The sequence below is a fragment of the Plodia interpunctella genome, chromosome 11 (assembly GCF_027563975.2).
Source record: "Plodia interpunctella isolate USDA-ARS_2022_Savannah chromosome 11, ilPloInte3.2, whole genome shotgun sequence".
Taxonomy (NCBI): Eukaryota; Metazoa; Arthropoda; class Insecta; order Lepidoptera; family Pyralidae; genus Plodia; species Plodia interpunctella.
Genome location: NC_071304.1, coordinates 69,999 through 95,628, shown reverse-complemented (window position 1 = coordinate 95,628; position 25,630 = coordinate 69,999). Strand labels below are relative to the sequence as shown.

General features: G+C 41.9%; 2 protein-coding genes across 6 annotated transcripts; one reads left to right on the top strand and one right to left on the bottom strand.

Moving 5' to 3' along the window:
* The first annotated feature begins 189 nt into the window (after window positions 1–189).
* Window positions 190–19,725, top strand: raptor. Of its 3 annotated transcripts, none has more exons than XM_053751584.2 (28): window positions 190–509; window positions 2,486–2,588; window positions 3,166–3,287; window positions 3,922–4,041; window positions 4,265–4,411; window positions 4,623–4,846; window positions 5,045–5,227; window positions 5,330–5,523; window positions 5,675–5,916; window positions 6,170–6,244; window positions 6,323–6,403; window positions 6,546–6,915; window positions 7,177–7,258; window positions 7,632–7,750; window positions 9,790–9,902; window positions 10,490–10,616; window positions 11,023–11,115; window positions 11,483–11,653; window positions 12,014–12,132; window positions 12,649–12,806; window positions 13,233–13,336; window positions 14,336–14,404; window positions 15,539–15,776; window positions 16,029–16,142; window positions 16,663–16,809; window positions 18,193–18,321; window positions 18,720–18,820; window positions 19,097–19,725. In XM_053751584.2, exons 1-27 carry the CDS (start codon window positions 330–332, stop codon window positions 18,784–18,786), a joined length of 3,891 nt encoding a protein of 1,296 aa, XP_053607559.1. In that variant the 5' UTR covers window positions 190–329; the 3' UTR covers window positions 18,787–18,820; window positions 19,097–19,725. The 3 variants fall into 3 exon arrangements, with proteins under 3 accessions (XP_053607559.1, XP_053607557.1, XP_053607560.1); XM_053751582.2 differs by having other exon boundaries at window positions 5,330–5,529; XM_053751585.2 differs by lacking the exon at window positions 14,336–14,404 and having other exon boundaries at window positions 5,330–5,529.
* A 4,410-nt stretch (window positions 19,726–24,135) lies between these two features.
* On the bottom strand, window positions 24,136–25,501 carry LOC128673615 (EKC/KEOPS complex subunit Tprkb-like). 3 transcript variants are annotated; one of them, XM_053751580.2, is made up of 2 exons: window positions 25,100–25,501; window positions 24,136–24,823 (listed from the first exon to the last, which is right to left on the bottom strand). In XM_053751580.2, the coding sequence occupies exon 2, from the start codon at window positions 24,815–24,817 to the stop codon at window positions 24,263–24,265; it is 555 nt and encodes a 184-aa protein (XP_053607555.1). In that variant the 5' UTR covers window positions 24,818–24,823; window positions 25,100–25,501; the 3' UTR covers window positions 24,136–24,262. The 3 variants fall into 3 exon arrangements, with proteins under 3 accessions (XP_053607555.1, XP_053607553.1, XP_053607554.1); XM_053751578.1 differs by lacking the exon at window positions 25,100–25,501 and adding an exon at window positions 24,911–25,093; XM_053751579.1 differs by lacking the exon at window positions 25,100–25,501 and adding an exon at window positions 24,916–25,093.
* Window positions 25,502–25,630: the final 129 nt, after the last annotated feature.

Genomic DNA, 25,630 nt, shown 5'->3' with positions numbered 1-25,630 from the left:
TTCAATATGCAGGTTTTAAGCGTGTTCATTAATTCAAATCTTTTAACTTACACGTTGTTTAAAATCTTGACTTAAAATATTTTCAACTTCTAAAATATTATTTCGATGTCATCTTTCCTTACCAATATTGTAGATAAATTCCGACATTTATTTTGTACTGAATAACTGTCAAAGGAACGAAACGCAATCTTATTGTTTATTCCCATGTGGTGTTGAAAAATGGACGCGCACATGATGCTGATTTCTACGTTTTAAAAATGTTATTCTTTGGCGTTTATGTTCGTTAAGCAGTAATTATTGACGAGATCGTGACAAAGTGTTGAGTGAAAATGACAGATATGCCTCCTTATCTCGCGGTTAAAGATGAGGAAAATAGTAATCAGGGTGACAGTGAAACTTCCTCGGACATAGATGATTGGGATTTACCCCTATGTTTCAATAAACCTAGGCATCTTGAGCCCATAAAAGGTGCAGAACGCGTGGAGCACTCGTGGAGAGTGAAAGAAAAGGTACATCGCGTTTCGTTGAGTAGTAAACTTTGGACTGCATAACTGCGTATGCATTTCAGGCACTTGGCAGGATGAAAACAAACGCACATGGCCCTTGGCGGTTGTACGTTGCGTTACGTTTTCTTTGATATCTTTTATCGATTAACAATGTTTCATATAATTTTTGCATGAAATTAATTCGCTTACAGGCTTTTCATACATTTTAGTGGCTTCATTCATTTGTCTAAACTTATTGGATAAGATTCTTTAGATTTTGATCTATAAAACATTTTACGATTACGAAAGCATAAAGTTCACTATCATTGAATAAGACAATGAACCACTTAGCCCTCTTAATATGGGCAAAGTGTGTTATAAAAACATTTTGCTTTTGTTACAGTTTTAATATACAAAGTATATTGTACAGGATATTGCATTCCTATTATGGTATGGACTTACTAAGATTTGAAGATACTGGTGTCTGATCTAAGCTGAGCTTGTATATTAGTGTAGAAGCAAATATTTATTTATTTTATTTTATCTATTTATTTTATTGCATATTATGCAAAATATAAGTGTCACTGAAGTGTACAAAATGGAAAATGTTCATAAAACAGAAATTTTTGTTGTGATTACTGCTATTGTGGATAAAAGCATTTTGATTCAGATTGCAGATAAAAGATATTTAAACAATTTTCCATTTAACCTGTTGATAGTGAAGATTCAAGATTATTGTGTCTTGAATCTTCACAATCAACAGGTTAAACTATTATTTAACTAGCATGTTTGCACTGATTCATGGACATAAAATGATTTGGAATCCTTCTTTCTGTAAAAGTCATAAGTTAGGTATAATCATATGATAACCTTTTGATTACTCAGTCCACTGAGTGTTAGATAACAAATGTCTTCCATGACTGCACATTAAAATATTGTTTTGTAATTGAAAATGTCACTTCTGTAATTTCCAGCAATTGTTATGTATTGAGTAAGATAGCAATAATTCTACCTCTACCGAATTAGAAAACAATTATCGAAATTGAATATTAACTATTAGAGATGCGCCAAATATTTGTTTGGTATTCGGTATTCTGCATATTTTTTCCACTAATTGTATTCATTCAAATTATTCAGTTTGGTGCAAAATCTATTAGGTTTTGAGCATTTCTTTTTCTTTTTGGCTACTTGTTTTTTGTTTTGTCATCTCCCACTTCACAACAATTCACAAGCGCTGATCTTTTACACTCACTCAAATTGCAAACAATAATGTCAATATTGTCAATATTTTTGAAATACCTAATAAGCATCTTTGCTTTTTTATTTGTAACTAATTTTGGATGTTTTGTGTGTGTGTGTGTGTGCTGAGTGCGAGTGGTGGGTGGTGAAGTATGGCTCACGTGTCATGTAGTTAGTAGGGGCCACATGCTACATAACATAATTAGGATAGGAAAGAATAAGAAGAAATCTGAATTTTAACCATGGAATTAATAAGTACTTTGTATGGAGTACCTACTAATTCCATGATTTTAACTCATGAATATTATTTTTTTTTATTTATAAATATACTTTGTACTTCATTCACAAAAATGTTTGTATTTACCAATTTGAAACATGTATAAAAGTTTTCAGAGGCCACCATTTTTAGGCGACTGAAAGAAAATCTAACACCAGTGCTAGCAATAACACAGTCCATATGATTGAATGAATGGCTAACATAAATGTAAAAGTTTGGATGTGAGATGTTTGTTACTCAATCATACAAAATCTATTAGGCATATTTTGATGAAATTTATATACCAAATTTAATCAAAATCTGCCTAACAGATTTACATATAGATAGGAGTACATCCTGGAATACATACATATTACGGGAATGGCGCCTTGGGGTAACTGCCATGTATATGTGGTGTGAATCTATAAGATGGTGGATGTTTGTTGTTCACTTACACATTGGGTACATCACCAATCCACTAATTGTTAATCTGAAATGGTTGCAGTATAAGACTCACTGTGTAGCACTGGTGCTATGTCTCAATGTGGGAGTGGACCCTCCCGATGTGGTGAAGACACAGCCGTGCGCCCGCCTTGAATGTTGGATTGGTGAGTTTATCAGAAACACATTATCAATCAGTGAATATAAAAGATATTTTATGTTTAACTTAGAGTCTAGGTTTTTTCTTGAGTGTATTTTTAAAGTTCAGGAAATTTATACTTTTTTATCTAAAATTAATTGACATTGTTATTATTATTTTGCTATGTATAAACGTAAGTGATTTTTTGAGTGAGTGACCTTTTGCTGCTGGTCTAAGTATAGATAATGCAACAGTTTGCATAGTGAATAGCCGAGACGCGAGTGCAGACAGTGACTCACGCCATCTGTTCTCTGATCATTGACATATCTGATGACGAATAACACTACGTCGCCACCTAATTTTTTTATATTCAGTTGTAAAACAATAACTAGGTATAGCAAATTGATAAATAATAATATTACAAAGTTATTTTTTGTCTGCCTGCAGTCCAATGTTGGAAGTTAGCACCCACGATCGGCTCCCAACTAGGGAACTCCTCAAGGGTTTTTTGCATGGACATGATTTTTATGCCACACGAAACGTCCTGATGACATTATGTAAAATACATTTATTCTGCTGAATCTGTTGTTGTATTTATAATTCAGATCCAAACTCGCTGTCCCCGAGCAAAGCGCTGGAGAGCATCGGCCACTCGCTGCAGTCGCAGTACGAGCGCTGGCAGCCGCGCGCGCGCTACAAACAGTCCCTGGACCCCACCAGCGACGAGGTACCTAACTGAAACAATTATATGCTATTGTTTGTTCAAGAGGTCGTGTCATTTGCATGGATAGAACAAAAGTAGTCTGTTCGTATAACTAAAAATCGGAAGGAATAGATAGCGCAGGCAAAAATGAAATGTTTGTTAATTTAATGTTCAACCACGCCTTTTAAAACATAGCAGCACATATAGATAGCCAAATAAATGTGCGCTCGTGGTCCGCGGCGTGGGGAGGGGTTGGGAATTAGCATACTTTAGTTAATTGGGACTGCGGCCCGCGACCTTGACGGTGATCCGCCCCGACGTGACGCTACACGTTTTAATGATCAATTTATGACTTTAATGTGTACTAATAAAGCCTCATTATGTATCAACTGCACAGTTGTTGACTTTATAATTTGGTACACAACAGACTTTTAAAGTAATATTAGCAATAAAAGAAAAGTTCAAAATAAAAGGTCGCGAATAATCGAGAAACTCCTCCTTTTTGAAGTCGGTTGAAAAACATTTACTCACTTATTGTTACAAAATATAAAAGACATGATTCTTTATCTATACTTAATTTTATTTTCCAAACCCTCGATTTAGGCCCACCTGCACTGCTGTGTAATTACCGAGATAATAATGATGTCCCGTGACGCAGGTGAAGAAGCTGTGCTGTTCGCTGCGCCGCAACGCGAAGGACGAGCGCGTGCTGTTCCACTACAACGGTCACGGCGTGCCCAAGCCCACGGCGCAGGGCGAGATATGGGTCTTCAACAGGGTGCGCCCACTTCACTATTACATTACCCGTCGACAGCTACTGCTCTTAACTATTATACTGTCTTTTACACACTCAATAAAAAGAAAATAAAAGAAGAAAATAGGAACTTCCATAAGCATATAAATTATAACTGATATATGATACCTGTATACATAAGTATACGAGGAAGTGTATTATTGCTTATCATTTTATCGAATTTGGATTGACATAATGTATGTTCCAGGCATACACCCAGTACATCCCACTGTCGATGTACGACCTGCAGACTTGGATGGGCGCTCCCTCGCTCTACGTTTACGACTGCTCCAACGCGGGCGTCATCGTCGACAACTTCCGCCAGTTTGCCGAGCAGCACGAGCGAGAGTATGAGGCGAGTCGGAAACGCTATATACTATGCAATGACAAAAATACTCACCTTTACGGCAAACCACCGGCACCTTTACGGCTGTTTTTCTGTATGATGTGATAAACTGAAAAACTATCGGACTATTTTTTTTTATTTTCCACCTATCGAGTGGTGGAAGTGTGTCCTGAGGAAGGTTTAGTCGTAGTCGGGACGGCTGACCGTGAAAGTGTTGCAGGCGGCGCAGTCCGCGAAGCCGGCGGAGGCCGCGGCGGTGTCGTACCGGCACTGCATCCAGCTGGCGGCGTGCGCGGCCGGACAGACTCTGCCCATGAACCCGGAGCTGCCCGCGGACCTGTTCACCGCCTGCCTCACCACGCCCGTCAAGATGGCCATGAAGTGGTTCGTGCTGCGCACGCGCACCAGGGTCGCGCAGCACGACCTCATCGACCTCATTGACAAGTATGCGTCTCGTTGTGCCGCGCCTGTCTACCTCTTAATGAAGCTTTAAAATGATACAATTCGATGTGTGGAATTCGTCATGATACATTTATTAAACTATAAATCCTTTTTTACTTGGCGGTTTCTGATATAGATCGCATTGATTGAGCAAATTTGCTTACGTTTTCGCCTCATTTAATCGTTGTCCGAACATTTGAGGATCCCGGGCCAAGTGTCGGACCGGCGCACGATGCTGGGCGAGCTGAACTGGATCTTCACCGCCATCACCGACACCATCGCCTGGAGCTCGCTGCCGCCGCCGCTGTTCCAGCAGCTGTTCCGCGCCGACCTGCTCACCGCCAGCCTCTGCCGCAACTTCCTGCTGGCGGACCGCATCATGAGGTCTGTCAAATCAATCTTCATACTCGTGTCGTGTATTTAACGGCATTCATTGCATTTTCATTTTTTGAAAAGGCAAACCGTAATGGAATCAATCCGTTACAGATCGTACAACTGCACGCCGGTGTCGTCGCCCGCACTGCCGTCGCTGGCGCGGCACCCACTGTGGGCCGCGTGGGAACAGACGCTGGACCTGGCGCTGGCGCAGCTGCCGGCGCTGCTGCCCGACCCCAAGCTCTACACGCACTCCGCCTTCTTCCGGGACCAGCTCACCGCCTTCCAAGTGTGGCTGGATCTCGGTAACTGTGTGTTCGCTTGTGTTATTTCTTTTTCATTCAAATAAATAATCATTTGTTTCTAAAAATTATTGACACAACAAATTAGAAATTATACATTTCAATTACACGGTTTTATATAATATATTTGCAATATATTGAGTATACGGCGCAGGGTCGGCGCGGCGGCCGCCGCCGTCGCAGCTGCCGATGGTGCTGCAGGTGCTGCTGAGCACGCTGCACCGGCTGCGCGCGCTGCAGCAGCTGAGCCGCTTCCTGGCGCTGGGCGCGTGGGCGGTGCGCGCGGTGCTGGCGGTGGGCATCTTCCCCTACATGCTGAAGCTGCTGCAGGCCTCCGCCCCCGACCTGCGCGCCGCCATGGTCTACATCTGGGGCAAGATCATCGCCGTCGACCCCGTCAGTAGCGCACATACCTCTATATTACACTGCACTCCACTCCACTCACGAAATCATGCAAAGATTGCATTGCATTGCTTCTCAATAACAAGACAATAAAATATTATTATAAAATGTGTCTTTACTACAATATAGCTTTTAAATATTATCACCTACATTTGACGCAAATGAGAGCGAAAGAATAAAATATTCAAATAAACCATGCGACAATATTACTATAATTTTCTAATTAATAAATATATTTTGTTTACAGAGTTGCCAAGTCGATTTGGTGAACGCAAAAGGTCATAAGTACTTCTTGGCTGTTCTACAAGACCCTACGGTCGACGTGAGTGTTAGATAAACATGATGTCAATGAATGTATTCATTGTCAGTGCTGTTGTTATAGTATGTTGTATTGTTGTAGATAAAGCATAGGACGCTGGCAGCGTACGTGTTGGCTGGGATCGTGGACAACTATCCCGCGGGACAAGAGGCTGCTTTGCAGGTGTGTATATAGAAACTGTGTTTAGAAAGTATAATCTGATCAAGAAAGTAAATGGATAGGCACATATTATGGTGCTAATCGGCTGAACGACGTACAAAATGATCAAACAAGATAATGAATGTGAATGTAATGTGTGTTGTAGGGTTCAATGATCTCGATCTGCCTGGAGCAGCTGGGCGAGTGCTCGCAGTCGGAGAGCGAGACGGAGGAGAGCGCGCGGCTGCAGCAGTGGGTGTGCGTGGGCGTGGGGCGGCTGTGGCGGGGATGCGAGGCCGCGCGCTGGGCGGGCGTGCGGGATCTGGCGCACGAGAAGCTGCAGCCGGCGCTGGCGCACGCGCGCGTGGAGGTGCGCGCGGCGGCCGCGTTCGCGCTGGGCTGCTTCATGGCCGGCGGCGCGCGCGCGCGCAGTGCGCACGCGCACGCGCACGCGCTGGACCAGCAGGTGGCGGTGGCGCTGGCGGCGCGGCTGCCGCGCGACGCCTCGCACCACGTGCGCGCTGAGATACTGGCCGGTATTGTACTCATTGTCTCATTAGGTCTATATATTTATGTTTCGACGTCCATAAAGGTGGTTGATTTGTTATTTCGCTTATGAAATCCTCGGTGTTCATTGCTCGGAGCGGCGAGGCCGGCCGCAATGCTCATCTAAATTATTTTCAAAATCACACAATTAAAATACTAATTGTTCGATCGACTGTTAGTGTGGCATAGTATAAAAAAGTCGACACCATTATTTTGTTAATGTGTGAATGTGAGCGGTGCGCGTGTTGCAGCGCTGCAGTGGCCGGTGCTGACCTTCGAGCAGCACTTCATCGCCGTCTACATGCAGGAGCGCATGCGCCGCAGCAACAACCTGTACGTCACCACGTTTGTTTATTGCTTCACCGTTTACAGAATATGTACAAACTAAACATTTATATTTCTTGATTTTTCGATTATACAAAGTCAAATTTGACCGACTTTTGATTAAGTTAAATATTTTTGAAATTATCCAAGTTTATGTAATTATATTTCACCCTGCTAATCTTTGGAACGTGTCCAATAAAAAAATATCTCGAATAGAGAACATCGAGATTCTCTATGTTCCCAAGGAACTATAGTTTGCGCTTGTCATTTACGTATCCCAGTATTTTTAATCTCCAATTCTGTTAAGGGACTACTAGGTTTTATCTCTCCAAATATGTCAGACTCCAAAATGTCAATGTAAAAGAGTCCGATTGTTTCCCAGCGTGAGCGGGCCGTGTGGGTCGCAGCCGGTGGCGGTGGGGCAGGACGCGCTGCAGCCGCACGCGGCCACGCCCCCCACCCCCTCGCGTCATCCTCGCCAGCTACAGCTGCCCGCTATCGGTGAGGACACTAACTATACTGACAGGACGCGCTGCAGCCGCACGCGGCCACGCCCCCCACCCCCTCGCGTCATCCTCGCCAGCTACAGCTGCCCGCTATCGGTGAGGACACTAACTATACTGACAGGACGCGCTGCAGCCGCACGCGGCCACGCCCCCCACCCCCTCGCGTCATCCTCGCCAGCTACAGCTGCCCGCTATCGGTGAGGACACTAACTATACTGACAGGACGCGCTGCAGCCGCACGCGGCCACGCCCCCCACCCCCTCGCGTCATCCTCGCCAGCTACAGCTGCCCGCTATCGGTGAGGACACTAACTATACTGACAGGACGCGCTGCAGCCGCACGCGGCCACGCCCCCCACCCCCTCGCGTCATCCTCGCCAGCTACAGCTGCCCGCTATCGGTGAGGACACTAACTATACTGACAGAACGCGCTGCAGCCGCACGCGGCCACGCCCCCCACCCCCTCGCGTCATCCTCGCCAGCTACAGCTGCCCGCTATCGGTGAGGACACTAACTATACTGACAGGACGCGCTGCAGCCGCACGCGGCCACGCCCCCCACCCCCTCGCGTCATCCTCGCCAGCTACAGCTGCCCGCTATCGGTGAGGACACTAACTATACTGACAGGACGCGCTGCAGCCGCACGCGGCCACGCCCCCCACCCCCTCGCGTCATCCTCGCCAGCTACAGCTGCCCGCTATCGGTGAGGACACTAACTATACTGACAGGACGCGCTGCAGCCGCACGCGGCCACGCCCCCCACCCCCTCGCGTCATCCTCGCCAGCTACAGCTGCCCGCTATCGGTGAGGACACTAACTATACTGACAGGACGCGCTGCAGCCGCACGCGGCCACGCCCCCCACCCCCTCGCGTCATCCTCGCCAGCTACAGCTGCCCGCTATCGGTGAGGACACTAACTATACTGACAGGACGCGCTGCAGCCGCACGCGGCCACGCCCCCCACCCCCTCGCGTCATCCTCGCCAGCTACAGCTGCCCGCTATCGGTGAGGACACTAACTATACTGACAGGACGCGCTGCAGCCGCACGCGGCCACGCCCCCCACCCCCTCGCGTCATCCTCGCCAGCTACAGCTGCCCGCTATCGGTGAGGACACTAACTATACTGACAGGACGCGCTGCAGCCGCACGCGGCCACGCCCCCCACCCCCTCGCGTCATCCTCGCCAGCTACAGCTGCCCGCTATCGGTGAGGACACTAACTATACTGACAGGACGCGCTGCAGCCGCACGCGGCCACGCCCCCCACCCCCTCGCGTCATCCTCGCCAGCTACAGCTGCCCGCTATCGGTGAGGACACTAACTATACTGACAGGACGCGCTGCAGCCGCACGCGGCCACGCCCCCCACCCCCTCGCGTCATCCTCGCCAGCTACAGCTGCCCGCTATCGGTGAGAACACTAACTATACTGACAGGACGCGCTGCAGCCGCACGCGGCCACGCCCCCCACCCCCTCGCGTCATCCTCACCAACTACAGCTGCCCGCTATCGGTGAAAATACTAACTATATTTTTTGAAGTAAGCAATCAATACTGACGCTGTACTTGTAGTGCACTGTATATTTTCCGTAAGATTGGTGCGTTTTGCGACACCTGTACTACAGTAAAATACTCTTATGACACTTCTACCTATACTAATTTGTTATTATACTGTTCGAACCAATGTTTCGTTCTTTTTTTATCAATGGTATTTAAATGATCTTTCACATATTTAAATAATAATAATTGTGTTAGAGTGTTCAAATTAAACTAGATATAATACCTTCATACTCATTGTATGTTACTGACATTGTCAGTTGTAAAGAAGAAAGAAATAGTTTTTCTCTCTCTCTCTCTCTCAAAAATGGTCGCCAACAATGTATGTAGATTTGATCTGTGAAAATAAAATAATTTACTGCATTGTTCTAAACCTCTATTTTATTCCTATTTTGCTCATAACCCATCAAATTGAACTATCAGAGTGTCTTACAATTTTGTTTTATTTGGAGCTGAACGTAATGGTGTGTGGTGTGTCAGGGTTCGGGTCGGTGTACATGAAGCTGTGGCACACGCTGGTCGCGATGGCGCGCGAGCCGCACCCGCAGGTGTCGCAGATGGCCAGCGACATCATCAGCTACATCTCCAACCAGGTCAGCGCACTCTCACGGGTACATACTGTATTTATAGTCGATGTCCATTATGTCCGTATCTCAAAATGTTTTTTCCCTGAAAAGTTCTGTACCTAACGGTTTTGTTGACGAACTATACCCTATTCATCTTGGACTGAGGTACATCTTGGACTTGGACAAAAGGTAAACAAAAAAGAAACGTGAAATTAACAAGTCAAACATTTAAGTAAGCGACATGACTCCATAAAACAACAACAAAAATTTAACATTAACAAAAATAACAAAGGAATAACGAGAAATAATAATTTTTTGTTCAAGGTTTGTTTACATTTTGTCTCAGTCCAAGATGAATAGGATATAGGTAGATAACTTTTAAGGACGGAACATTTGGAGAAAGAGACATAATGGACCTCCACAGTCATCTGACTACGAGGGACGCCGGCGACCGCGCGGAGTGTGATCCTGAACGAAAGGTTTATGATTTTTCCTTTCAGTCTTAGGCACTGGCCGGTATAGGTCGGTGTTCAACCTCAACAGGCATTAAACTTAGCTAAAAGTAAACCTATGTCGCCAAAGAGTGATGTGGAACATTTGTATTTTTTGTTCAGACGGACAACGTGAGCCGCGAGGTGGAGATGCCGCCCGCGCGCACCCTGAGCAGCAGCTCCTCGCTGCCGCCGTCGCCCAACACGCGGGGCGCGGTCGCCGACCACCACGCCACGCTGCCCAACATGAGTACGCACTCTCCTCATGCCTTTTGTGCAATTTACATTTACATTTATGACAATTTCGATGGAGTGATTTGTAATTGCCGACGTTTAGAGATTTTCTTTTACATCGATATTATCTACTCAACATTTTAGACAAATTACAAATAAATTAATTCCCAGAGACTGTTGATGACGGGCGAGGCGTCCGGTCGCAAAATCTTCGGCGAATCATTTTAACGCTATATATTTTACGGGTTTTGCGGCGTAACTGCCCACGGGAAAATAAGAGAGAATTTTTCTACAAGAAAGTCATGCAAACACAACGGAAATAACTAGACTAGTTATATATTCTATCTCTACACCAAAATCCAACTCTCCGTGAAGGAAAGCCGTATAACGACGGTATATATATGTCTGTGTGTGTGTTGCAGGCAAAAGCCGCAGCAACAAGGCCAGCCTGTCGCACGCGGCGTCCGAGGACTCCGCCCCGGCCGCCGACCGCGACTCCACCTCCTCCTCCTCTAGTCAGTATCCTCACGGCTCAGGTCTGTAGTGTGCAGGTGACGAGTCTCACAGCAGTCTCCGGTGAAGAATTACATTCATACTGATAGTCGCCGACCTTGCTGACGGCGAACCAGTCGCCGGCGTCGACACCGCGCTCAGGGTTGCCACAAAATATGAATAGATTTTCTTTTTTCTTTCACGTGTCGGAAGCTAATTCATGGACTGTGGCTTTTGGAAAATAAAATTGGTATATATTATAATGTCACTACTGTATCTACATTAATTAAATTGATTTTCCAAAAGTTGTAATCCTTCATTTAGCCTCCGACGTTATGTGGAGCGTTCGAAACGATTTCCTGTAGTTTTAATTAGATTCGTTTCGTGCAGGTCAACCGAAAGAAACGAAGAAGCCGATAGTGCAAACACAGTTCGTGGAGTGGGCGTCCAGTCAGTTCTGTCGGGCTGAGGACCTCGGCCAGCTGGACTGCCAGAGCCGCAGCCACCACGAGCGAGTGTGGAGATACAGCCGCAACAACAAGCTGCGCACCGAGGCCAGAGGTGAGTGACCGCGTACTGTCGTGCCCAGACCGCGGGAAGACAGCCGAAGCCTTAGTTCTAGTTCACTGCTCACTGGTGTGCATGCGACTACTGCCACCGGTTGGCGGTAGTGGTAAAAGCCATGACAGAAGACGTTCTCATTATGTGATATTGCTATCGCTGGGGCCAAAATTTTATGTAAGTTACTTAAAGGTATCATTATTTCGCGAATACTATACAACTGAGGGATCTTCAAGGCATAAGAGTGGACATAATAAAGTGATTTTTATGAGGTTTCGTGTAAAGTTCATATCTTCGGAGGTCAAATAGACTCAAATGTTCAATAATAATAAGAGAAATAACAGAGCGCGACGATTGCAGCGCTGCTGCGCGCGCGCGCGCCGCGACTGGACACGCAGGCGTTCCATTCGCGCTGTGCGCTGCCGCCTTCAGTCGTGCTGTTCCATCCCTACGACCAGCATCTCACCGTCGCCTCCAAGGTGAGCCGGTCTGGCCTGTGATACCCTGTCCGGCCGCTAGAGATCACTCTAATTAATACGAATGTCTGTCTTCAATGAATTTATTGTTGCTACTGTTTTTACATTTCACATGCATCGTAATATAAATAAGAATTAACGCCATGGATGATGTGAGTGCTATGTGCTTGCGTTTACGGTTACTAGGACCTAGTGAAATCTAAAGAAACATCGATACAATAATAAAGAATTAGAACTAACATACCTGTAATGAAGAGGTTTCTCGTCCAGTAGTATTTTAGCTGTTTTGGCATCTACATCATGAAATTTTTAACATCCCTTTATTTATTTATTATTTAACTTTTCTTATCAAAAAATGATTTTACTTTAAAATTTCTATCTCATATTTTTCAACGAAATTGAACAACATACCTAATACGGTGAAGATCGTTTACATCTTGGACACGTCAGAAAAAACAGTGTTTACGTTAGTCGTTGTCGGTCGGGCAATAGCGGTATCAGTGTGGGTGGGCGTTGCAGGACAACTTCGGCGTGTGGGACTGGGGCACGGCGGCCAAGCTGCTGGTGGGGGCGTGGCGGCGGAGCTGGGGCCGCATCACGGCGCTGGCGCACCTCAACGCGCACGACCACGCCCTGCTGGCCGTGGCCTCGCACACCGGCCAGCTGCTCATCTACAGGTGCGTCACGACCAAGCTGCTCATTCTGATCTTCCTGTGACGTCACAGGATATCACTGTCATACAAACTACATATCATTTTTTGTTTGAAAATAGCCTATGAATATTTATTATATTATATTAAATATAGTAGACGCGGTCGCGGTTCTCAAAACGTCTTCGATAAGAAGAACTGAAACTCTACTTTGCCCTCGCCGAGGCCGTCTCCCCAGAATGGTCTCGACGTCATTTAAGCAATTCTGATCTGCAATTATTGTTTCTCGAACGTTAAAATGACATGACATTATGTGTCATCACTTGGAAGTATTTGCTGGAAAAAAGATGATGAGTGCCTCCCCAACCGGCGCCGGTCGCAACAAATATCGTGGGTGATGACCTATTTTTTTACGATAACATTTAGAGTGACGTTCTGTGTTTGTTTGTGCAGAGGGTCGGGCAGCAGCGCGGAGCCGGCGCTGGTGGCCGGCTGGCGCGCGCTGGACGCGCTGCCGGCGCCCGACTACCGCCCGCCGCGCGCGCAGCCCATATACAGTATGTTGTTCTTGTTCTTGTTCTTCTGGTCGCTGGCGATGGAGACTACTACATCACTAACACGACACACCCATTCTAAAATGGTCTATTTAGACCTCGGCCCAATGATAGGGACGAGTATTTTTATTTTTCTTTTCAAAATATGTATATTACGAGTACCCCTTTATCCGTCCGTCCGTCACTTTCATATATATGGCAATAATATTCTGCATATTGACCTTAAAGAGTCAGTTTTCCGACCGACAGTCTCAACATTTGGTCGTCAATCTCAAGCCCTCTTAAGATCAACATGCCGAACTGGAATAAAATAATATTCCAGAATGATGTTCAATCGATTCCTCCCGGTCTAATAGATTTGTTACTCGAAATAGATGGCGATATTTTTCTGAGGAGGACTTATTCCTTACCTTCTGGTAACCTGCTCGATCGTTTGCCGTCAATAATATAGTGCTAGCGAAACGATCCTCTGGCGATTCATGGTGTTCGGGGTCGTACCCACTGACACTGATTATACGGTACCTATCTACTGATTGGAAATTTTGGGTTCGACTCCCTGATCACAAAAATTGTATACTTATTTTTATATTAAGATATGCCTGTGGGAATAGATAAGTATTTCGATTTAGAATGCGTTTTTCTGTTTTTTTTCTTCATTTAAACTTCTTACTGTAAACCGTAATGATCTTCCGAACCGTAATGCATTATCTTAATTTTGTGTAAAGTCTGCTGCATGATCTTAAACAAACGTTACTTAATTTGCAGTCATCATTCATTTCATTGCTATTTGTACAATTTCATTGTCTGAATATTTGTTTCGTAACTTCTTAATTTACGTTGTAATATTACAAATTGAAGTGCTCGTATTTATTCAAAGATGAAGTATTTACAGATCCATTTTGAAACATAATTTCCCTTGTACTGGCTACTTGAACAATACTAGTGGTAACATATGTGTCGCGTGGTGGGGGTGTGTGTGTGACATGCGCGTGTGTGCGGCAGGTCTGGCGCAGCTGGTGTCGGAGCAGTTCGCGGCCAACTACGACGAGCGCGGGAAGCAGGACTCCAACAGTGAGTGATACTGACTGATGACGACCTGTCGATATCTATTGTGGAATTATTTATAGTCACTGTCGGGAAACCTATACAACTATGCAATATATTATGTAAGATTTTGAAGAAAATCATAGTCGACCACGAAAATCTGTTAGGATATCAATGGTACCACCGATATACAAAATGATGTTTTGATTGGTTGTTAAGCAAGCATGTTATTTCTACCAATAGTATAGATGACAGTCATGGTTAAGTAATTCATTCGCCGTTTCGACAGTGACCTACCGATCGCCATCACTAATCAACTCAATCAACTAATATGCTTTTGTAATTAGAAAGCACGACCTCTGTTAATTTTTAGTGTACGTTACTCCAGCTAGAAATTATCTCCTACAGATATATGAATCGAACCTATAATTAGTGCCTAATCAGCTATGTATGTGCCCGGCATAAAACATTTGTGCCTGTCGTAGTTTTTTTTTAATGGAAAAAACTATTTCTGCTGGAGTAACGTTGTTCTAGCAAGACAATTTTAAACTAATAATCGGAGAGAGAAATATTGTTCATGGTCAGGTAGCTTATGTGTGTGGAAGTATGTGCCGCGAAAATATCATTTGTGCGTGTTCAGGTTATGGAAATATTGAGACTTTTGCTGGAGTAACGTTTTGCTAAATCGTGTTTTTCTTAAACCATTACAGGTACGCATGTAGACTAAATATACACGAGTAACTCTTGATTTCATGTCATGTCATGCATAATTCGACATATATCATTAATGTTATATATTTTTAATTGGCTGTTTTTTATTATATGTATATTTATTTTGTAAAATTATACCATAAATTCGTATAGCACGATTTGTTTTTTGTTAAATGAAACAGTGATTTCTTGTTTAAAATTTTTAATGAAATTAATATAAATTGTAGAACTCTTGACGTTACTTAATAATTTCCAATGAACTTGTATGTAACACTCGGTAATTCACGAAAGACGAGTCAACCAGGCCGATCGGCCGTGCTGTGCGAGCGAATGATTTGTCGACTATTGTTTCGATCTGGTAGGCGGCTAGATATCCAAACGTTCGTTTTATTCACCCGTTATATTTTGTCTGTACACGAACTGTATACGTTATATTTGGTCTGGGCACAGACGCGGGCGGGGGTGCGGGCACGGGCGCGAACACAGGCGCGGAGACAGGCGCGGGCGCGGAGGGCTACAGCGCGCCGCCGCCGACGCTGATGCGCTGGAGCGCAGCGCGCGGGTCGCTGGCGCTGGCGGGCGCGAGCGCGCTGGTGCGAGTGTGGGACGCGCGCGCGGAGCTGCTGCTGCGCGACGTGCCCACCGGCCGCGACGCGCGCGTGTCCGCGCTCAGCCGCGCCGGAGACATGTGCGTGCTATACATAGCGATTTAACCGTGAGAGCGGAACGAACAGCATTTATATTATTATTTCCGTTTTCTCTGACCGGTTTTCAGTCACAGACCCTAATGTTGTCACATTAGGGTCTGTGCACCAGTGACGCAAGAACCTCATACCAGGGCTTACTATTATTGTTTTTTTTTATGTTCTGTAATCAAAAAAAATTAAAAATGTATTTGAAATGATGAAGGTTGTGCAATGAATATGTATGTATGTGTCAGGTTGATGTGCGGGTTCGCGGACGGATGCGCGCGCGGCTGGGACGAGCGCACGAGCGCCGCGCCCGTGCTCGCCTTGCACGACCACGCCGCGCCCGTGCTCTGCGCCACACTACGGTAACTACTATAAGCCTTAGATTATCAATCAATCAATCACAGCATGAAGTAATGCCGATCGTAGATCACTATCGTTAATGCAGCAATAGCTGAAATATTGTCAGAGAGAAGGAAGGAAAATAGCAAAATAATGATAACATGGCCGCCACTGTGGTTCAATGCAAGGTCCCGTGCCCCACTCTGCACTGAACTGTATGTCACAACCAGTTACGTCTACTAATCGATATCCAACTTAACTGCAATTTCATTCGTCGCGTCATAATATATTTTTTTCATATGAGCTGTTTTACCGACAATACGGTAACTAAAATGATAATAAACTTAACACTAGCGGTCCGTCCCGGCTTCGCTCGGTTAAAAACATAATAAATCCGTGCAATAGTTTTTTAGTTTATCGCGAACAGACAGACAGACGTGGCAGAGGACTTTGTTTTATAATATGTATGGAGGTCAACTATCGACAGCTTGGCATCACTATTGTAACTTCATCATCTGATATAACAGAGTATGAGTGTTGCAGGTCCGACGTGTACACACTGATCACGGGCGCGGCGGACGGCGCCGTGCGGTTCTACGACACGCGCAGACTGAGCGTGCGCCACACTGCGCAGGCGCCGGCGCCGCTCGCCGCTCTAGACGTGCATCCGCTCTGCAGCCTCGTCGCCTGGTCACTACACTACTATATCCGTGATATTACAAATACTAATTTGTCCTTCTTTGACGTGGAAACTGAACAAAGAATTTTGGAGAATGATTGTTATAAGGGTAAAGAATAATAGAAGAGTGCAGAGTGACATATCCCACTTTATGCTGCGGGCAGAGCTGCGCGCGTTACTCCAGCTAGAAATCTGAGTGGAACATGTAATTAGTGCTTAATAAGCTATGTATGTGCCCGGCATAAAACATTTGTGCCTGTCGTAGTTTTTTTTAAAATGGAAAAAACTATTTCTACTAGAGTAACGTTGTTCTAGCAAAAAAAAAATTAAACTAATAATCGGAAAGAGAAGTATTATTCATGGTCAGGTAGCTTATGTGTGTGGAAGTATGTGTCGCGAAAATATCATTTGTGTAAATAAATATAAATATATTAGTTAGGATAAATCACACAGATTGAGCTAGCCCCAACGTAGGTTCGACGATTCTATATTTTATAACAAATACACATATAGATCGTCGGGACCTCTTAGTTCAGAGGCAAGGTCTTTACCACTGCGACACCGAGCTCGTCAAACTAAACTAAATATACACGAGTAGCTCTTGATTTGTGCTCGTGGCACATAAAATAATATTTATGAAAATACTTACGAGTGATCGTACTTTTTTGAAAAACCGAAAAATTAAAAGAAAACGCATAAGTCCACTGAAATCTGTACTGATCCTTCTGTTTGTTGTCTGTTGATCACTAGAACACCGTTATTCCGTTAAGGTCTTTTCCATATAAAAAAAACTGCAACAGGCACAATTTTTTTATGCCGGCCGAGCACATTCATAGCTGATTAGGCACTATTTATCAGTGGCGTGGCGTGAAAAAAAAATAGAGGTAAAGCCGAACCAAAAACACAAATAATACTACGACCTGTGTGCAAAATTGTCGTTTTATATGGGCTCGTTTTTAATATTACTAGGTAGGTAATGCGACCGTTCGTCGGCTTATATACCTATAGTAACTAGTAAGGATTTTTCTAAGAGTAGACCGCGGGGGTAAGCTATTATTGTTAATAATAATAAAAAAATTATATTAGAATCTGTCAAGGTAAGCCGGCAGGAATCGTGTTGTAAGGAAGCTTCGCCACTGCTATTTATACGTTCCACTCATACTTCTGGCGGAACTGCGGGCAACAGCTAGTCACTAAATAAATGAGACATGACAATAATAGCATCGATTAAAAAATAATAAGTATTTGAGTATTCTATCACGCTAATTACGCAATTAAATTTTGCAGTATTAAAATGATACTACCTACTTTAGGGAAGTGGAGTTATGGGCCCAGCGTAATACATAAATGGCATTTGAGTTCATGCATGTTTACGTTATCGTTGTTGTGTGCAGCGGCTCGGTGAATCAGTGCATCAGCATCTACGACCTGTCGGGCTCCCAGCTGCACAGCATCAAGTTCCACGAGGGGTTCATGGGCGCGCGCATCGGCCCTGTCTCCTGCCTCACCTTCCATCCGCTCAGGTGAGCCTTGTTATATGTATATATGTTTAATCCTTATGCTAATATAAACGCCAAGGTAAATTTATTTGTTATCTCTTCAGGCTTTATCTACGTCCTTTATCCTTGAAATTTCGCATACATACAGTTGGAATACAAAGGACCTGGGGTAGGTTTTGTAGGTACAGTTTGCGGTGTCTTCACCAAAAATGTGGCAGAGTGAGCTGCTGTACAGGCCATTAGCCTCAAGGCTTCCGCTATTTTAAAACCTCTTTTTATACTCGAAGTCACTTCTGTCTCCGAAGGGAAGTACTGAATATTTTAAATACCGAAGGATTTCAACCATGCTAAAACTGAAAGTCGTCCCGCCTTGTTGTGATATAACGTACCATTGATTGTAATGGCCGTGTCCGTGTCGGCAGATGCGCGCTGGGCGTGGGGTCGAAGGACTCCACGGTGTCGGTGTACGTGTCGGAGCCGCGCCGGTGACCCTCGCTCTACAACCTCGCCCGCGCCAACTGAGGTACACGGCACTAAACTACCTGTGATGCCTCTCCAGTGGGCAGCGGTGATCACTTACTGTCTGATATTACGTTCGATTTTACTCTTTTTATTTTAGCGAGGTGGTGTTTGCCGTCTTATACCATTAAAAAGTAAAAACTAAATTTATATTTAGTTTTACATGTCACAATAAAGTTGCAAATTTAATTTGATGGAATTTTGAAATCTGAATTCACATTATGCATTGTTATACATTTTTCTTTTAGCAATATACCTATGCAGTCTCTACCATTCGCAGATGATGTCGACAGAGCGGCGAGGTGTAGTCCCGGAACATTGGTGCTACATAATATACAGATACGCTTATAGCGCGCTCGCTCACTCCGCGCCACTCATGTGGCATACAGCTTCAAAAACAACGTTTATTTTCACTACACAGTTCAATTTATCATGTATGTATGTAATATGAATCGTGAATATTTATATTACATACATACATGATTATTGAAGCATTATTAAAGGTCTCTGTCTGAAGAATAGAGATCATATTCGATCTAGTAATTAAAATAAAATATGAAAAACGGCCTTATTGCCCTGCAATTAATTCAGTTCGGATGATACTACATTTGTAATAAATCATTATTTTAGGAGTGAAGTGCCCCTGGGTATCGGGTCGATTGGTTAACATATTATATTTATATAATTTCGCCGCGAACACCCGGTCGCTAGATTAACTTATAGGTACGCATAATAATATATATATTAAATACACTATTCACAAATGTAATGCTTTAAGTATGTAATAATACTTTGTAAATATGATAGCGCAGTAGGAAGCCGTGCGTAGCTGCGCATGCGCGTACGGGTGTAGCGCACGCGTCCATTGTGTTCAGAGAGCGCATTCTTTTGTAACTCTAGTAACTCTTCAAATCAAATCAAATCAAATCAAATCAAATCATTTATTCAGAAATTAGGCCTTCACAGGCACTTTTTCACGTCATAATCTAAATTAAATGATACTAAGCTACAAACTACTAGCATTTCGGAACGACCACTGCTGAGAAGAAATGCCGAAAGAAACTCATTCAAACAGTGTTGGTCCCTATTATGCCAGAAGGGCTTACCATTTTTTATATATAAATTTATGTATAATTTTTTTGTTATAATTTTTTATCAGTAATATAACATTAAGTACATAATAAAGTACATGGTCAAAAGGTATACTGAAACATATTATGATTGTGATCAAGTGCTGATGAAAGGAAAATATATATATACTTATATATATATATGTATAATTAACCAAACAAAAAAAAACTTTTAATAAAAGATCGAGCTGACCAGTTCCCCCGGCAGCACCCGTTCACGAGTTGACGCGTGAGTGACATTGTGACAGAGTGACATCGCGAAGCTCAACCACAATAGAGGGAACCTCCCGACCCGATCCACGATGCCGCTACCGGTTTGACCATTTGAATGTGCATGACATATTCGATCTCCATAATCTAACATAATAGATACCTATGTTACTTTCAGACACTTGGAGATCACAAATCACGTATATGTTTTACAATAAATGTCAAAATATATGTAATAAACATGTCAAGAAAATATATAAATAATAATAAAAAATAAAAAAAAATTAAAATCAAGTGTGAGAGGTGGAAGTTTTAGGAAGGGTCCAAGGTTTTTTATCATTTAAATAGTCGCTAATCGTGTAATAAGCATTAGCCATTAAAGCATTTTTAATATATGATTTAAATTTTGGCATTGGCAAGTTAATAGCCTCTACAGGGAGTTTATTGAACAATTTAACACTTTGACCCACGAAAGACCGCCTAACCTTTTTAAGTCGGAATCTGTTCATACAAAGTTTATGCCTATTACGAGTGACTACACTGTTAACATCGCTCAATGTTTTATACAGGTGTAAGTTAGATTTAACAAAAATAAGTACGTCGAAGATGTACTGAGATGCAACAGTCATAATATTTATCGATTTGAATAATTCTCGCAAGGAATCCCGTGGCTTAAGCCCATAAATAAAACGAATTGCTCGTTTCTGTAAAACAAAAATTTTTCCTATGTCAGCTGCATTACCCCATAACAATAATCCGTAGGACATTATGCTATGAAAGTAGCTGTAATACACGAGCCTAGCTGTTTTTGTTTTCATGTCATTGATGCTTCAATAAAATTTCGTACATTTTGTAAAATCCCGCGCGAGATGGTGAAAGGTCGGCCTTTCCTACTTCACCTTATCCTTGATCTCAAGCTCCGACGCTCTGGCAGACTCACGTCCTCTTTGGGCCGACTTCCGCCTTCTATTTGATTAACCTTACTAATGACGAGATATGTTAGCATATATCGCATGAAATGGTCACTTATGTACTCACTGCGAACCTTTATTTTTAGCATTTATTGTCTGAAGGAACCTATATACAATAATATATTATTAAATTGGTCGTGCAGCGGTGTGTAGTTAACGCCCAACCGAACAATTGGTTGTCTAAGTCTAAATATGTACTGAATAATTTATTGCCTTCATGAATAAGCTCATAAATGTTAATTATACCTGTATATTGCTTACCACTTAAGTGGCTTCTATAGTTTAAGACAGTAGCCACTCTCCTTTTCCGATATAGTCAATATAGAAGTTGTGAAGAGGAATGTCTCCTCCCCCAGCCCTCACCGACAGTGTTCATACATATACACATATATACATGAAGTCCTAGGTTAACATAGCGCGTAGAGTAGAATGATTTGCAGCTACAGTTCTCACAGCGTCAATTTTTATTTTTGTACATAGAATATGAGAGTAATATTTTTTTGTCAAATGAATTGTTTTGTGATTACTGATTTACTGAAAGTTCCTAAGACTTAATAGTTAGATGCCATTTATTAATTTTTTTAAGGTTTCGTTTGTACGTATAAGACGGTGATTTTGTGTTCGTTTAAATATATTATAGATTTAAGTTACAGTACACATAGCATGCATGTGCAATGTATGTTGTAAAAGATCAGCAGCTCCACATTCAGTGATATTGTAAGCATTTAATTACGAACTACATAATGACTATTATGGACACTTAAATGCCACTCTGTATTCATAACCGATCAAAGTGGTAATCGTGTAATGATGAACAAAATTAAGATCGTTGTGAATTGGATATTGAATCATTATATTGCATTTTGTCTATGAATTGATTTTTCTTAATGCCTTTACATATTGTGTAATTTAAATGTACATTTTACATAATAATTGTTGTTGTTAAAATAAAACATTATATAAAAAAAATATTTTTTCACTATTAGTAATTAGTAATAAGATTTGGGTTGGAAAAATAAAAATTAATCTATGGGGTTTGGAAAAATATTTAATTTTTTTCAAACCCCATAGATTAATTTATTGACACAATTATAATAAAGTTGATCGCCTCTCGTGTGTCGAGGTACTATGCACTACTTACTGAGGTGAGCGTCAAGATAGAAGGACACAATGGCCAAGTAGCCAACTAAGTCTAATATATATACAATATGTAACAAAAACCCTGTCCGACCCGTGAAGGACATGTTTAGTAACTAGTGTAGGTTCTAATTATCGTTTTTTCGCTGGAGATTAGCTATAAAAATTACCCCGTTTAGAAATTAAATTTAAATAAACTTTAAATTGTAAGTTACATGGTAACACGGGGCGAGCTGTTGATCTCGTGCCCCGCGCCAAACTTTTTGTGCAATCGTGTGAAATGCACGTACAGACGGTACTCGGCTACCTAGCGGAACTGCAAACCTTGCTTCATAATCTCTACGAGCAGCTGCATAATTGCATTCACTCCTACCCAGGCACATCAACATATTAAAATACTCTTCATTCGAATACAATTCGCAAAACACTAATAACATAATCACGTACGCACGGTAGTAATGATTACGCTGACCTAGGAAACCTAGGGCCTACCCAAATTCCTTAGCGCTGATACCGGGGTCACACTAGCCGAAAATTAATGAAATAATTATTAACCATTTTTTTGCGTCAAAATTAAAAATAAGTTGTACCTACTCCTAGGTTGTACTTAAGCGAAATAATGGAAGCTGAAAATGCATTGTCCGTCGTTAAAATTATGAATTAAATTTTTCGAAGAATACCTGCTTTTCGATATCAAGTAATCGATCGATCGAGTCGATATCAAGTAACGATTATGCGTTTCCCATCTAATTGAACAATATCAAGCAAAATAAATAGTTTTATATACTCACATAATATTTATCAAAGTTCAGACACTCCTTCAAAACTCAGTTTGCGCCAAATAGAGAAAATGTTTCAGTTACATTTGCCATTCTAATTTTTTATTTCTGATTTCCGGTTATTATTGTCAAAAGGTGTTCGAAAATCGTTCAGAAATTAGAATGTTGACTAATAATAAAAAAATAAAAAGAAGTACCTTTAATCTGTGGTTTTCGGTATGTAAAATATTGACAAGATTCCAAATTAAAGGTTAAGTTGTCATATTTTTTTTGAACTTTTAATTTAGGCACTCATTTACCCTTTTCGGATCGGACAGGGTTTTTGTTAGGTACATATTGTATATACAATAGCTCGAATGTTTTACCTATACGTAGGATTGTAATATGTTTATTCTACCTTAATAATGATGATTGATGGGCCGAAACATTTACCGTTTACGAATAAATTTTAATTAAAAATTCGAAATTATAAATACATGGATAACATTTTTTGAATAGGTAGATGTTTTTCTCCACCTTCAAGGTACTGAATTACTACATTATACCTTACCTATTTGCTCTAAATTTTTTAGAGCTACGAAACCAGGCCAAATACATTGTAAATATAGCACGTATCTAACAAAAATACATATGTTCAAATTAACAATTATAAACAAACAACATACCTTTTTTATAGCCTGTATTATGTGTCACACAGCTGGGCAAAGGCTTACCACACATACATCCAAACAAACACACTTATATACATAAAATAAAACAATCAATTATGGAAGCTTGGATAACCGCCGCAACCCTCAAATTAATAAAAGAACATGTCTTTTTATATAAAAAAATTTGATGACCCCAGACTTCACGGGACATCAGCGTCACAGACAAATGTGGAAATAAATAAAAACGTCTATTCATAAAATAGCGTCGCGCCTAGTGCACCCACCAGTCCACGGGGAATGCTTAAAAACACGAAAAATACCTATTTATTCAAATGGGTACTTTTCATGTCGTAAAAATAAATCTGTCATTAATATAGCAATTTTGGTTCTTGATTACATAGTTAAGATTGTTTAAGGGTTTAGGTATAAATAAAGCAAATAGTAGGTTCATAGTACCTTTATATATACAGGTGTTGATCAGGAATATGGCACCTCCATCTTAATGTAAGTCATTAGGTTATGAACAATAGCTAAAAGAGTAAAAATAATGGACACAAAAACAGGTATTTTTAATGTGAAAGAAAGTTTTTTGTAACCATTTTGCTGACAATCTCGTCAAGCAAATCCTCAGTCTTTAAATTCTTATAACATTTATAATAGTTGAGCTTGTACACACTCTTGATGTCTTTCACACTAGAGTAGTGTGGAATGTCACTGACAGGGCACTGTTTACCATCAATTTGGGAGATTATGTCATTCATCTCAGATTCATTTTTCGGGTCTGTTATCAGGAAACAAAACAGCAGGCTGTTATCTTTGTCTATCCCGAATTTGCTTAGACTCTGGGATATATTTTTGGTGAGGGACAAGTTGTACAAAATTTCAGCAAACACAGTTTTGGTAATCATTGAGTTATGTTTCTCTGCAAGTACTGCTTTATTGGCCGCCACTGCCACCTGCAGGGGATCAACTATTAAGCTGGCTTTTATGACTGAACACTTCCAAACACCTTTTACAATATTGTCTCTAATAAAATCAATGTTCTGCACATTCGTAAACAAGTATATTCGTAAAATAGTTCTACTTTCTGGATCTAATTCGCAACTATATACTTCGCTAGCCATGGTGGTCTGGAAATTACAATAATCCACAATTTATAAAAACGGTAATTAGTACTTATAGATACATACTCAAATCAAAACTTAAATTATACACACCGAACCTTTGTTCTTTTTAGTTGATATTATTACGATTTATTCGTTTATTACTTTAATGTCTTTATTTTGTTCACATTTCACCATCGCGGTACAAAACAAAAAATACAAACTGCACTGCTGCACTGGCATGGCACTGCACTAGATTCTATTCTCTGAATGGCACTGCACCTATTTATTATAGGTACCTACCTAAATGAAGCATTGCATGTCATGTGATGAGTGTGTTGGGTGTAGATATCAAATAGATTAACGTTGACATATTACTTTTTTACATTGCGATGGCTGCGCAACCAATGTATTGCGCGCGGGGCACCTAGATTCTATTCTCTAAGGGGGCACCTTTCTAAATCTGCGGTTTACTCTCGTTTACAAATTATTGTACTAATGTGTGTGCATAGATTTAGAAGGGCCCCCCGCGCGCGGGATTTTACCACAAATACAAGAACATGATTCACAAATAATGGCCGAGCGTCTTAGATCCATGGAATTAGTAGGTACTACCGAAGTACTTACTAAATCCATGCTTAGATCATTTAGTAATGGATAAGTTATATTTAGAAAAGTCCCTCTTCCCCCTGACAGACCGAAAAAGAAATGAATGAAATGGATTGCATTTTACATTACTTATATGCGTGAGAGACGAAAGTGTAAGAAGACATGAGAGGTAGACAGAAAACAAAGAGATATATAAAAATAAGACAAGTGCACAATAAAAATTAA